Source organism: Oncorhynchus mykiss, chromosome 12 (assembly GCF_013265735.2).
Source record: "Oncorhynchus mykiss isolate Arlee chromosome 12, USDA_OmykA_1.1, whole genome shotgun sequence".
Classification (NCBI taxonomy): Eukaryota; Metazoa; Chordata; class Actinopteri; order Salmoniformes; family Salmonidae; genus Oncorhynchus; species Oncorhynchus mykiss.
The window spans coordinates 45,073,003-45,087,851 of record NC_048576.1 but is presented as its reverse complement, the minus strand read 5'-3'; the positions used below and the strand labels follow the sequence as shown (position 1 = coordinate 45,087,851).

General features: G+C 40.2%; 1 protein-coding gene across 3 annotated transcripts; it reads right to left on the bottom strand.

The window, feature by feature from the left end:
- Nucleotides 1-1,216: 1,216 nt before the first annotated feature.
- Nucleotides 1,217-14,797, bottom strand: LOC110537672 (solute carrier family 35 member F2). 3 transcript variants are annotated; one of them, XM_021623894.2, is made up of 10 exons: nucleotides 11,919-12,128; nucleotides 11,496-11,605; nucleotides 10,203-10,326; nucleotides 9,905-10,077; nucleotides 9,117-9,244; nucleotides 7,049-7,208; nucleotides 5,205-5,361; nucleotides 4,617-4,669; nucleotides 2,480-2,634; nucleotides 1,217-2,100 (listed from the first exon to the last, which is right to left on the bottom strand). In XM_021623894.2, the coding sequence occupies exons 2-10, from the start codon at nucleotides 11,518-11,520 to the stop codon at nucleotides 1,975-1,977; spliced, it is 1,101 nt and encodes a 366-aa protein (XP_021479569.2). In that variant the 5' UTR covers nucleotides 11,521-11,605; nucleotides 11,919-12,128; the 3' UTR covers nucleotides 1,217-1,974. The 3 variants fall into 3 exon arrangements, with proteins under 3 accessions (XP_021479569.2, XP_021479570.2, XP_021479567.2); XM_021623895.2 differs by lacking the exons at nucleotides 11,496-11,605; nucleotides 11,919-12,128 and adding an exon at nucleotides 14,650-14,797; XM_021623892.2 differs by lacking the exon at nucleotides 11,496-11,605.
- Between the last annotated feature and the right edge of the window lie 52 nt (nucleotides 14,798-14,849).

Below are 14,849 nucleotides of genomic sequence, written 5' to 3'. Positions count from 1 at the left end.
TTCAGAATATATCATTTGCATAGTCATGGCACACTTTTTGTATGAGCTATTGAAGATTGAAATCCCAAATCATATTTTCAACAACAAAAAGGTGTGGATTGTTCTCTATCCACCCGATTCAGAATATACCCCGTTTATAGCTATAGCGTGCTTGGTTCAATCACTAATCGCTGAAACCTAATATCCAATATAAAACACTTGACCTATGCCTATATTTAGCATTTTATAGGCTAAAAGTACTCAAAATTAAATTTAAAAAATCTTGATAAAAAATGACTCAAGTTAAAGTGAGTCACCCAGTAAATTATCACTTTAATAAAAGTAAAAAAGTATTTGGATTTAAATATACAAAAGTAAATGGAATTTCTAAAATGTACTTAAGTATCAGAAGGAAAAGTATAAATCATTTAAAGTTCCTTATGTTAAGCAAACCAGACGGCACAAATTTATTTTTATTGACGGATTGCCAGGGGCGTACTCCAACACTTTTATAATTTACAAACGCATTTGTATTTAGTGAGTCCGCCAGATCAGAGGCAATAGAGATGACCAGGGATGTTCTCTTGATAAGTGTGTGAATTGGACCATTTTCCTGTCAAAATGTAACAACTACATTTGGGTGTCAGGGAAAATGTATGGAGTAAAAAGTACATAATTTTCTGTTGGAATGTAGTCAAGTAAAATTAGGTAAAAATATAAATAGTAAAGTTCAGATAGCCCAAAAAACTACTTAAGTACTTTAAAGTATTTTTACTAAAGTACTTTACATCACTGCTAACATGCAGCCTTTGTCCTTAACTTGTCCAAATTCTAATTGTGCACACATTTGACAATAAATCCATATTTTACAACGATATCTGTAAATTAATTTGAATACAGGGAAGCACCAGCTAATCTGTTCACAATGTGGACAGATAAGACACATTTTACCATGTGTAGATGCAACGGCTATAATGTGGCCATAATCAGAATGTGGATAGGATCAGAAACACGGTATGCATGTTAGCACCACGTACAAATGAGGCATGAGTGGCAATATAAGATAATAGGGACCATTTATAAGGCTATATTTACCTCTTGGGTGCTTGAGCACGCACCTTAAGGTTCTAAATGATTTTTGGTTGACAAAAACTTAAAATAATCAAGACAGTCACTGAGGGATCTAGCACAATAATGATAACAACATCCTCATAGAAAAGAAGAGCCATGACAGATGTAACCAGAAACAAGAGAATATAAAACTTTATCATCAATATACAAAAACACTTTGGCAAAGGCATAATTTCGGCAGACAAACACCGCAAATGTTTCATTTACCTATTAGTTTTCAGAAGACCTGCTGCAAAAAAACAAAAAATACATTGACCATTGTGTATTAGTAGGCTACTATAGCAACCTGGAATCGCACAAATAAATACTGTTTGGAGGAAGTGTCTTTTTGAATGTGCTTTGCAAATACATTGTCCTCGTGGGGAAGAAATATAGTAATCAACACACCATACACTGATTAGTTTAAAAAGGAGGCAGAACACAATGTAAGCCTTTGATAAAATATAATCTAAAATATATAGATTGTCAACCCAATAGCAGAAAAATATTGTGAGGTTGCATACTAGCTTGTCTAATAAAGCAAACTAATGAGCCATATTGTTGGGTACATAGTAGCGGGTAGCTCGCTTTGTACCATGCAGTCTGTCGCACCAGGGTACTTGGCAGCACCTAGGCTTCTATACACCTATACAACTACAGAAAACCCCGTCATCTATGTAGTTGTTGAAAGAATAACTTAAACATAATCTAGTTGGCTACATCTTCGTGCTGTGTTCTTCTGTAACGTATGTCACTGCACGCCTGTTGCTCGTCTCTGTCCCCTCTTCCTTGGCCCCCCTCCCCTCTGCTCCCGCTTGGAGCAGGTCTGTGGTGGTCTCTCCTTTCTGGGGGTCTTTTTCTCCCTCAACAAAGGCAGCAGGGTCGTCAAACTTCGTCGTCCTCCTCGCCGGCGGAGTCCGACTCGGGAACGGGCGTGTAGGTGGGCACAGCGTTGAACATGACGAAGCCCACGGTGATCACCACAAACGACACAATGTACAGGCCTGAGAACTGTGGGTCAGAGGTAGATGTTTTGATTGATCCATTTCACAGACCCTGGATCAGCAGCTATAGTTGCTCTGTATAACTAATTTGTAACACATTTGTGAGAAGGTGCTAGTTAAACATTATGGAAGTCAGTATTTACCTCAAAGATTGGCTTGAGTTGGCTGTATGTTTCATATACACATGACAATGTACATTTCTTTATCTAATCAAACCACAGAATCCTTCTCATTAAACAACAGAAACCACCTTAGGCTTACAATATATGCTTTTGCTCATGGGCGTGGGCCCCTTTCTGTCCAATAAAGGAATTTCTGGATAACAATTTTGGGCACCCCCTCTGGCTCAAGAGCAAACCCACAGAAAAATGTTATATTTAACTCACAACAAAGTAGAAGAGGAAGATGCCACAGAAGAGGCTGAAGAGGTCAGCGGTGAGCAGGGAGAGATTCACTGCAGTGGCACTGGTCATCTTGACCACCAGGGGCATGAAACTGTACAGGGCATACATGCAGAAGGCGTAGGCCGCAAACAGTACGACTGTGGAGGGAAACACCAGGGTTCGTGTTCATTAGGCACCAAATGGAAGAAAATGGTCTGAAACAAAGAAGTGGGGAGGGACTGCCTGGACTTGTCTGGTCCAATCATGAAACGCTTATTTAGTGTTTTCCTTTTCAAAGCATTTTGCAACATTGTGTATTACTGAACATGCACCAGGGTTGTGTCCAGTAAAGAAACAAAGAGGAGAAAACATTTGCAACAGATTGAAATGGAGGAGATTGTACTTCCTGGACTTCCTCAATAAGAAATTCAAAGTTTTGTTTTCCGTTTCAAAATGTTCTGCAATATGTGCCCTACTGAATAAGGCCCAGAATCTCAGAAGGGAATTCTACCGGACAAACAAAGCACTTTCTGTAAAACTATTGCACAGAGCAAAATAGCTTTATACAGAGCATATACAGGTAACTGTCAAGAATAATGGAAACATCCACATAAAGTGTCTTAATAGGGCGTTGGGCCACCATGAGCCAGAACAGCTTCAATTCACCTTGGCATAGATTCTACAAGTGTCTGCAACAATATTGGAGGGATGCAACACCATTCTTCCACGATAAACTCAATAATTTGGTGTTTTGCTGATGGTAGTGGAAAAAGCCGTCTCAGGACCCGCTCCAGAATCTCCCATAATTGTTCAATTGGGTTGAGATCTGGTGACTGAGACGGCCATGGCATATGGCTTACATCGTTTTCATGCTAATCAAACCATTCGTACCCTATGGATGGGGGCATTGCCAAGGTAACAAAAATAATGGCATGCCCAGAATTTATACACATGACCCTAAGCATGATGAGATGTTAAATGCTTAATGAACTCAGGAACTACAGCTGTGTGGAAGCACCTGCTTTCCATATACAGTACTTTGTATCCCTAATTTATTCTAGGGTTTCCATTATTTTAGTAGTTACCTGTAACTAGAGTAAAAGAGATTATTACCCAAATGAAAAAAAAAAAAAAAAAAAACTTGGGCATAATCAACATACCGTCATGTCCAAAATTATTTGCACCCTGAAAGATGAGCAAAAATAAATAAATAATGCAAATACTGAGCAATATTGCATGCTCAAAAAAAAAGGTTTTCAATGGGGTTCAAATCTAGATATGCTTCTGTTTTTTACCGTCAAACCCATCACGTGTGTGCGTGCGTGTGTCGTCTGACCATAGCACCGGTTTTATTTCTTTACTTACCCATTATTCACCTAATACATTTTTTTCACCATTGTTTAGAGCTTGTAGGTAACCATTACCTGTTGTATTAGGTGCACGCGACAAATAAACTTTGATATGTTACGGGCTATTTTGCTTCCACTGGTCCTGAGGCCCTTGTTAAGGTCAACGGCATCATGAACTTGACCAAGTACCAGGAAATGTTTGCCAAAAACCTGGTTGCCCCTGCCAGGATGCTGACACTTGGCTGCAAGTGAATCTTCCAGCAACACAAGAACCCTAAACACTAATCAAAATCCAAAAGGAATGGTTACAATATCAACATTTTGCAATGGACTTGAACCCCATTGAAAACCTGTGGTTTGAATTGAAGAGGGCAGTTTATAAGAACAGGCGAATGATATCAAGGATCTGGAAAGATTCTGTATGGAAGAATAGTCTAATATCCTTCCCAATGTGTTCTCTAATCTCAAACAATTTAGAAAACGTCATTATTTTTTACAAGGGGAGAGTGGTAGAGTATTGAAAACAGGGGTGCCAATAACTTTCACCCCCATCTTTTTGAGATTTGTTGTATTACTTTGTTGTATTATGTATTCCTCTGATCAATTGTATTAGTAGAAAATGTAATTTACACATTTTTGGGATAATACAATATACAGTATTCTTATTATTTATTTTAAAGTATTTTTTGCTCATCTTTATCAGGGTTGCCAATAATTATGGACCTGACTGTATATGATTCTGACAATTGAGTAAGGGGGTTATCAAATATGGGGAGAAAATGAATTCTTACTAATTTTCCAGTTCCATTTAATAGCTGCTACTGCACTGGTTTCCAATATGGCTCTGCAACACAGGACAACAGAAGGTAAGATTGCAAACAGGAACTGTGTCGGTCGACAGACTTACAAAGCACCTTCAAGACCATTCTGATGGGTAGATTTTGCCTAAAATAACTGGTCAACTGATGAAAATGTGATGTCTGGATGCTGTGGGGGAAAGTACCATAATAAATACAATATGTACTGACTGATGTAGTGCACCAAACAAAAAGGTAAATGGATAGTTTGCTTTTTGAAGATAAGCTAGTGCCAGGATTCAATCTGATCGCGGGATGTCGACAATGAGGCAGAGGTCATTTCCAATTGAGCCGACATCTGCAGCATTTACTGTGAATGCATTCTCAGTGAACACAGTAACATTGCCTTTAAAAGCTGCATTGTCTACAAACTGGGTTCAGATTGAATCTTGGCCTAAAACAAAAGGAAAGCTAAGTAAGCTTACATTTGTGAAAGTGAACTATCCCTTTAATACTGAGGGGGAGAAAGGCAGGAAAGACTGTCTTTGAACCGGTTCAACCCTGGAGAGAGGAGAGTCTTACAGCTGTATGCCGCTGATCAGGGTGCCAAACAGGCCCATCATACCCAGGAACTCCCCACGGCTCAGGTTCTTCACCGTGTACTCCTGACAAACATTCGACACTGCATACAGTGCAGCACTCACCAGCACCAGACCGTCCCCCAGCAACACATCACTGGCTAGACGGAGAGAGGGAAGGAGGGAGAGAGAGAGAGGAGAGGAGGGAGAGTATGAGATAAATATAAGGTGAGAGAAGGAGAGAGAGAAAAGACTAATGTTATTTTAGTCAAACAGTCTTTGACATGTTAGTTAGGGTAATTTGCAGAGCTAATAATATGAGGAATCAGCTCTAAGGGTTTGTGATGTGAGTTTAATAATGCCTGTTTATCTTTTCCCGTGCAGTGAACCCTAAGGCCTCTCCGGATCAAAATGTATGGAACTGTTTATGTCCCGAGAAAAGACACTGAGGTACATTTAAAGCTGTTATTCCTCTATGGATATGCCTGACTAAGTATAAAAAGGTATGTCTTCTACATCAAAAGAAGTAGAGAAAAGCCTTGTCCTAGACTATAAAGCATATTTATTGGAGATTAAACTGTCTGGAAAACAGGCCCAAAGTGTTATATCAATAAATTACAATAGGTAGTGTTCTCCCTGGATCAAGGGTCTCCTAGCCAGTAGGTTGACCCCCACTCCCAGGAAACACTCAGGGTATAATATATATTCCTGTGTAGACCCTGACAATAATAACATATATAATATGTAAGGGATATACGCAGTTGTCCCTAGTTACCTCGGCCAAAATGTCAAAATTGGTGTGGTTAAGGTTAGGTTTAAAATCAGATTTTAAGAAGAGAAATAGTAGAAATAGGCTGGGTTTATGACTTTGTGGGTGTGGTAACTAGTGACGACCGATAAACGCCAACATTCTCTACATTACGTAAGGGATAATCAATGAGGGTCTATGCGTTCTATGGAAAATATTGAACGGACGTGGATGGTGTGTTCCACGACACGCTGGTGGAACTAACCTTCCACAGAGTTGCATTATTTTCCAGAGTTGATTATCCCTTTTATACCTTGGCTATAATTAAACACATTTGATGCTGTGGTATATTGGCCACAACTGGCTAAGGGCTGTTCTTATGCACGACACAACGCGGAGTGACTGGATACAGCCCTTAGCCGTGGTACATTGGCCACATATCACAACCCCCAGAGGTGCCTTATTGCTATTACAAACTGTTTACCAATGCAATTAGAGCAGTAAAAATGTGTGTTTTTTCATACCCGTGGTATGATATATCACAGCTGTCAGCATTCAGGGCTTGAACCATCCAGTGTATAACAGACATAAACTGGGCGGTTCGAGCTCTGAATGCTGATTGGCTGACAGCCGTGGTATATCAGACTGTATACCACAGGTATGACAAAACACGTATTTTTACTGCTCTAATTACATTGCTAAACAGTTTACAATGGCAATAAGGCACTTCTGGGGTTTGTGATATATGGCCAATAAACCACAGCTAAGGCATTGCGTTGTGCATAAGAACAACCCTTATCCGTGGTATATTGGCCATATACCACACATCCTCGGACCTTATTGCTTAAATATAAACACAGGTATGAAGCAAAACAACAACTACAACACCAAAAAAAAGTATATACATAAAACACATTTTTAAAAATTAAGCTAAATTGCATGTTTACTGTTCTAATTATGTTGGTAACCAGTTTATAATAGCAATAAGGCACCTCCGCGTTGCATCGTGTTTAAGAACAGCCCTCAGCCGTAGTACATGTATATTGGTCATATTGCACACCTCCTCAGGCCTTATTAAATATCATGAGTAGTGTTCTTACTGGATCCCTGGTCTCTCCCAGCCAGTAGGTCGGCCCCAACCATGGCACCCACCCCCAGCAGACAAACGGCCACAGCCACAAAGTGCACCAGGCGATAGCGTGTCTTCAGGAAGAACCAGGAGAGCACCATCAGCACCGGGATCACAAAGCAGTCCAGCAGCTGCAACCAGAACCACATACAGTATTTTTCAGGTGTAAAAAAAAAAGACACTTAGGGCTGGGTGATATGGTGTGGATTTTACCCCCCTTTTCTCCCCAATTTCATGGTATCCAATTGTTTAGTAGCGACGGACGACGCTAGGCCAATCTTGTCTCATCGCAACAACTCCCATACGGGCTCGGGAGAGACGAAGGTTGAAAGTCATGTGTCCTCCGATACACAACCCAACCAAGCCGCACTGCTTCTTAACACAGCGCGCATCCAACCTGGAAGCCAGCCGCACCAATGTGTCGGAGGAAACACTGTGCACCTGGCAACCTTGGTTAGCGCGCACTGCGCCCGGCCCGTCACAGGAGTCGCTGGTGCGCGATGAGACAAGGATATCCCTACAGGCCAAACCCTCCCTAACCCGGACGACGCTAGGCCAATTGTGCGTCGCCCCACGGACCTCCCGGTCGCGGCCGGTTACGACAGAGCCTGGGCGCGAACCCAGAGTCTCTGGTGCCACAGCTTTTAACCGTATTTTATTATTTTGAATAACAAAATGTCTACAATTGCTTTATGAGTAATGCATGACCCTAGGGTGGCAACACATACATTCTAAGTGATTTCTATGGGTATTTCTTCATTCTGATTGTTTCATACTGTTCAATTCAACCCAAAATATTTTCCTCATAACAATTTCCAAATTTCCTGCACTAATTTTAGATAATTTCCACACTAGGGTTACACAATATGGGCAAAAAAATCTTGCCCTTATTTTTAACCAAATGTTGCATTTGTGATTTGACTTGCGATTTAGATCAAAACAATTGGGTGAACTGTTGGAATCTTGGAAATAGAATGCTTGTTCTAATTCTATAGTTAGAATAAATAACACATTGAATACAGTGTTGTTTGACATGTCAACAAATTAAAATGTCAGGGAGGAGTTATTGTGACAGGGTTGAAACCAAAGCATTGGTCAGTGTTTCCTAGGGGACCCTATAATCTTTGGCTACATTAAAAAGTGTCTTCATGTAGCCAATATAGTCATGCTAAGCCTATTCCACTGATTTAGAAGTTACTGTTGCATAAATATGCTGATTTAGGCTTACACCATCAGTGGTATCAGGTTGTATTAGCTAGCTGCGTTTGCTCTGACTCAGTACATTTATTAGCTAGCTAGCTAGACAACTAACTAGCTATTAGCATTAGTGGCTAAAACAATTTAGCTAAAACTTACTAAGAAAATACAAACAAGCTAGCTGTTTACAGATGTAAGAAACAAACTAAGAGTAATTATAGAACGCTTGAGGGTTTATATTAAGAAGCTATGCGGAAACAATATCGTTGACTGAATGTAAGTGTCTCGTGGTCAAGCAACAACATATGCACTCCATAAGTGACAGGGCATGGGGGGAGGGGGAAGAGAGCGAGAGCGAAAGAGAGGAATGACTCAAGTAGCGTGTAAACTATAAAAATTGAGGTTATACACGGCATGTCACATTTAACAAAACAAAACATTAAAATACCGTTATAGAAGGCAAAGGAAAAACCCAAACTGGTCTGTGCATCAATACCGGTACATCAGTGGAGGCTGGTGGGAGGAGCTATAGGAAGACTGGCTTATTGTAATGGAATTAATGGAACAGAGTCAAACGTGTGGTTTCCATATGTTTGATACCATTCCATTCATTCCATTCCAATGAGCCTGTCCTCCTATAGCTCCCCCCACCAGCCTCCACTGTGTACATTGTAAAATATGGTATACCTCCAAGCCCTAAAGGCACTTGAATATTAATTTGTGGCGCACCTGGAAAAACCAGTCAGGTGACTCAATGTATCACCTGGATCCTAGATACATCAATTAGTGAGTCATTCTTCACTCAAAAAACACAGTATGCAACGGTATTAGTAATTTCTTACCTGTATGCTGGTCAACGTTGTAAACTGGTATGCCTTCACCACTGTGTAGTTTGCCTCCACGTCCGTCAGTCCCATAAGTAAATACCGCCACCATTTTGTTTTTAAAATCTGTAATATATTCCCATCACCTGTTAAAACAGCAAAGCGAGAATCCAGAGTGAGACAAAAAATTTAATATTTTATGAGTTAGCAGGACTGTTGTTTTAGTCTCGCTGTGTAGGCCACGGTTGTGTTCATTGGGCACCAAACGGATGAAAACAGTCTAAAACATGAAAAGACTACAAGGACTTAAAAACACACATTTTCATTTCCCTTGCATGCCGTAATAAACACAACCCATATAATAATCACTATTTTTTATCCCAGTAGGTAGGATTCCCAAATATCCCCAATTAGATTCGGAACTATGTGGCTTCACAAACTCTACTGCTAGTGTATGGTCAGGAAGATCAGGGCCTGTTTGAATACCTCCATCCTGCATCCTCCATTCCATCCTCTCTTCCTTGAAGTAATGACTGATCTTAATTGGTTGAATTGGTGAAAGTAATAAGGTGGCATAACCTTGCTTTCACCTTTCAAAGTATGCATAAAAATATGATATCCTCAAGGAATCAACTGTAGGAAGGATGCATTTCTAAAATATTCTAACTGGCCCCTGCAAATAATGACAAAGGTGATGATTCTCACTAATATTAGCATTTTTGGACCAAAAACTAATGCAAATCAATGTACTCAGTCAATGTACTTTAGCATTAGCATGTGTAGAATTCAGGGCGGTGGTTTCTGACCTTTTCTGAGGCTGAGCGAGGCCGTGTAGGTGAGCAGCAGCAGGATGTAGTTGAGGAAGCTCTGGAGCATGGGCGTCTCCACACCCGCTTCCGCTAGGTACTGGCAGCTGACCGCCGTACCGCAAATCAGCATGGACAGGGCCTGGCCCATGGCGATGGTCTTCAGCAGACGCCTGCCAAGGTCATGTTAACATCAATCAATAAATCACTTAAATGTATGTACTGTAGAATAATATGCCCATTTTGTGTCTGTGCATGGTCTGTTGCGTCTGTGCGTTGTTTGTCTTGTTGTGCTCACCATGTGAAGATGCCCTTCAGCTTGTAGTTGCGCAGCCTGGCACAGGCTGTCCAACAGCTCTTTCCATGTCCACAGTCAGAGCTCTCTGCAGGCTCAGAACCATCCATTTCCTTCTGAGGTATCCCTGAGAACCCCACCAAAACAGAAGGGGGGGGGGGGGGGGGAGACAGATTAGGGAAAAAGAGAGAGAGGTGAAACAGCAAGAGGGAACTGAACAGTTTTATTAACAATGTCTGCATCAAAGACCCAGACAAGCAGTGTGCAGTAATCTCCCCTGGAATTTAGGCCTCATTATATTGTGCTCAACTAGGCACTCCAAGGAAGGTAACACTGCTAATTATGTTTTTATCTTTTTCATGCCAGATTAGTACTTTTTGAAAAGGAGATTAGGCCTACGTTTTTATAGACTACAGCTCTCAACTATTCCCAGCCCTTTAATACGAAAGGTTTTTAATCAAGGAAGACATTTCATGCAGTAGCCCTGGTGGTGTGATAAAGTGAGCGGGCCTCGCTTGTTTCAATAGCCCAAATCAGATATTTAAATCTGATTTTAATGTTTTTATTAATGGAAAACATTTAGATTTGTGGATGACAACAACACAAATACTATTGTGCATGGTGTGCAATTGCTCCTCTGTAGATGATAGATATTTAATTAAACTAAAAACAGCAAACACAGGATGTTTACTCAACGGGCTGTCACAATCTGAAACATTCATCAACATCCTGTCACAATATGTTGACCACGTTTCCATCCAACCATTTCATGCGAATGATTTACCTGATACATGAAAAAAAAGTCACGATCAGGCTGATGGAAACATGAAATGCCGGTAAAAAATTTTTTTAGAAATTGCCAACATACAATTTGTTCGTTCGACGTAGTGGGATCTGTTTGTGTCTGTAAAATGTAATAATCTAGAAATGGCGGTGGAAACGCCTTTATGAGTAAATACTTCAAGAGAAGAACAGAGCACCTTAGGTACGTTGACTTACTACTTAGATTTTAGCGGAAAGGGTTATTATAGCCATCATATCGAAGTCAATTTAGAGTCACGCGATATGTTGTGTGGTCCTCCCACTACGACACGGGAAAGCTTGCAGTTTGTTAGGCTACAGATGAAATTGATTAACTTCACAGGGTGATGAATGTGCAAGGTGATTAGCTTCATACCCCTCCCTATGCAATACATTACGAGGGTCCTATTCTGCTGACATGATGATCGATGCCGTTTGACAAATACAAATAATATCGCCCTTATCAATAAAAATCTCAATGTAAATAGACTGTACCTGCGAGCTGTTGGCTAGAGCGCATGTGCCCAGACCTGCAAATGCTATGTGTGTACTACAGCATCACGCGCAGCCTTTTATCCGCAAAGGGCAGTTTGATGGAAACATATCTGGTGGGAAAATGTGCATATTGTTTAATACAGACTTTCAAATATTCCAAAGATTGTCTGTCGCAAATTGGATGGAAACCTAGTTACGGTCACACCTTCCTATTAAAACACGTGGCCAAATAAAGTACCGAACACACAATACTAAGACTTTCAGCCACTACAACATTTTAGACTACAAATGTAACGCGACTACAATGATACAAAATTACAATCATATAACACCATACACTCGCGAGCAAATCTTGCGAGGCATCGTCACGCGCGCCACAGACTAAATATCTAGACATTAAATAGAATATGGTAGTTCATCTACCTGCATAGGTTAAAGTCTCCTCGGCGTTCATTTGAAGCTACGGTTAAATCGAGCGCTCAAAAGACATAGCATAACTCTCGTGGCCAAATACATCAGCAGGCACCTCAATGGGTAAATCTAACCCACTGTTTTTTACGACAGGCCCAAAGGACCGCCTCCTCTTCTGAGATTGGCCAAGAGGCTGTTGTGTCACGTCAATCTCTTGATCAAGCCCATGAGCTTGCAACCAAACTATGATGTGGTGCTGAAGGGAGTCCTTTCGGGCGACAGCGGAATGATCCAGACAGTTTTGATATTTGAGCACCTTCAGCACCTCATCATCACCACCAGATTATATAATATTCTTATTTTTGTAGGTATTTTTTTTTAAACGGCATTGTTGGTTGTGGGCTTGTAAGTAAGCATGTCACAGTAAGGTTGTATCTGTTGTATTCGGCTAACGTGACAAATACAATTGTATTTTTATTTGACCAGAATGTTGCAATATTTAGAGTTTAGACAACACCCATGACAGCTAGACTGCAACATCCATCAACTTCGTGAGATATAAGAACTAATACAAAATGTTAACAAATAAAAAAAGTAGTTTGGGGATCTCATTAAGCAGACTGTGGGGTGTTCTGAGTTCGGACCTGCCCTTGCCTGAGAGAGACATATATATATAAACAAAATGATATCCCATGGTGGAATGATAAGAACGCCTATGTTATTGTGTAGAAACTGATATCTTGCCGTCCTTGAAGCATTCAAAACTTTGTCTTGTGTCGATTTCACTCTCCTGCAGTTCTCTGCGCCTGTTGCATCATTTTTAACCCACTGTTGCCAGTTAGCCCACTATGTGATCAGTAGGCTAGACCTAGGGTTTAATAAGATAATTTCCTCTTATACTGTATTATATATACAGTACCAGTCAAAACTTTGGACACACCTACACATTCAATGTTTTTTCTTAATTTGTACTATTTTCTACATTGTAGAAAAAACCCAGATGAAATAACACATGGAATCATGTAGTAACCAAAAAAGTGTTAAACAAATCAAAATATATTTTAGATTCTTCAGTAAGTAACCACCATTTGCCTTGCTAACAGCTTTGCACACTCTTGGCATTCTCTCAACCAGCTTCACCTGGCATTTTCCAACAGTCTTGAAGGAGTTCCCACGTATGCTGAGCACTTGTTGGCTGCTTTTCCTTCACACTGTGGTCCAACTCATCCCAAACCATCTCAATTGGGTTGAGGTCTGGTGATTGTGGAGGCCAGGTCATCTGATGCAGCACTACATCACTCTCCTTCTTGGTCAAATGATAGTCCCACTACGTGCAAACCAGATGGGGTGGCGTATCGCAGCAGAATGCTGTGGTAGCTATGCTGGTTAAGTGTGCCTTCAATTCTAAATAAATCACAGACAGTGTCACCAGCAAAGCACCCCCACAACATCACACCTCCTCCTCCATGCTTCACGGTGGGATCCACACATGCAGATATTATCCGTTTACATACTCTGCATCTCACAAAGACACATCGGTTGGAACCAAAAATCTCAAATTTGGACTCATCTGACCAAAGGACATATTTCCACCGGTCTAATGTCCAATGGCCGTGTTTCTTGGCCCAAGCAAGTCTTCTTGTTGGTGTCCTTTGCGTGAATGCAGCCTTCATGGTCAAATTGCTGCAAAGAAACCACTACTAGTCTCCTCTGAAGAGTTGATGTTGAGATGTGTCTGTTACTTGAACTATGTTAATGTTACTTGGGATGCAATTTCTGAGGCTGGTAACTAATTAACTTATCTTCTGCAGCTAAGGTAACTCTGGGTATTCCTTTCCTGTGGCGGTCCTCATGAGAGCCATTACCATCATAGCGCTTGATGGTTTTTGCGACTGCACTTGAAGAAACATTCAAAGTTCTTGAAATGTTCCAGATTGACTGAACTTTATGTCTTAAAGTAATGATGGAGTGTCGTTTCTCTTTGCTTATTTGAGCGGTTCTTGCCATAATATGAACTTGGTATTTTACCAAATAGGGCTATCTTCTGTATACCAACTCAAACTCATTACGAAGGAAAGAATATACACAAATGAACTTTTAACAAGGCACACCTGTTAATTGAAATGCATTCCATGTGACTACCTCACGAAGCTGGTTGAGAGAATGACAAGAGTGTGCAATGCTGTCATCAAGGCAAAGGGTGGCTACTTTGAAGAATCTCAAATATAAAATATATTTAACACTTTTTTTGGTTACTACATGATTCCATGCGTGTTATTTCATAGTTTTGATATCTTCACTACTATTCTACAATGCAGAAAATAGTAAAAATAAAGAAAAACCCTGGAATGAGTAGCTGTGTCCAAACTTTTGACTGGTACTATATATATATATATATATATAACAATTTGACTATAGGTTATCATCCTTATGAGTGAATACTCCAGAAAGTTAATATTTGATAATTAAGAATTGATGGAAGTTGAATTGTCATGCAATATACTGTAGTGTAGACCTATATATGAATTGTATCACTGCTTTTCCATTAGCCTATAACATTAAGAAACCAAATGGCAAGTGTATATATGAGTTATTGGCATAAGCCTGTAGAACTAAGACACTGTGTCATACTTTTGAAATGAGCATATGTAAAAATGTAAAATGTAAAAAAAATATTTATAAACGTTCATGCCCTTTTAGGTATGATACCGTAACTCTCGCATAGCATAGTAAAGATCCTTACCTGCCTGTTGTATTTTTTCTGTTTGTCCAAAAGTAAAGTTGGTATGTTATTTCGAATGCGTCAGTGCCGAGCGAGACTAGGACTCCAAAATGATCTAATTTCCTCGGTCGCAGCGCACAGGGAGAGATCACCTGTTGATTTTTCGAGCTATTTTAAATTAAATGTTTTAATGAATGTTTAGACACATTTCACTGCACACA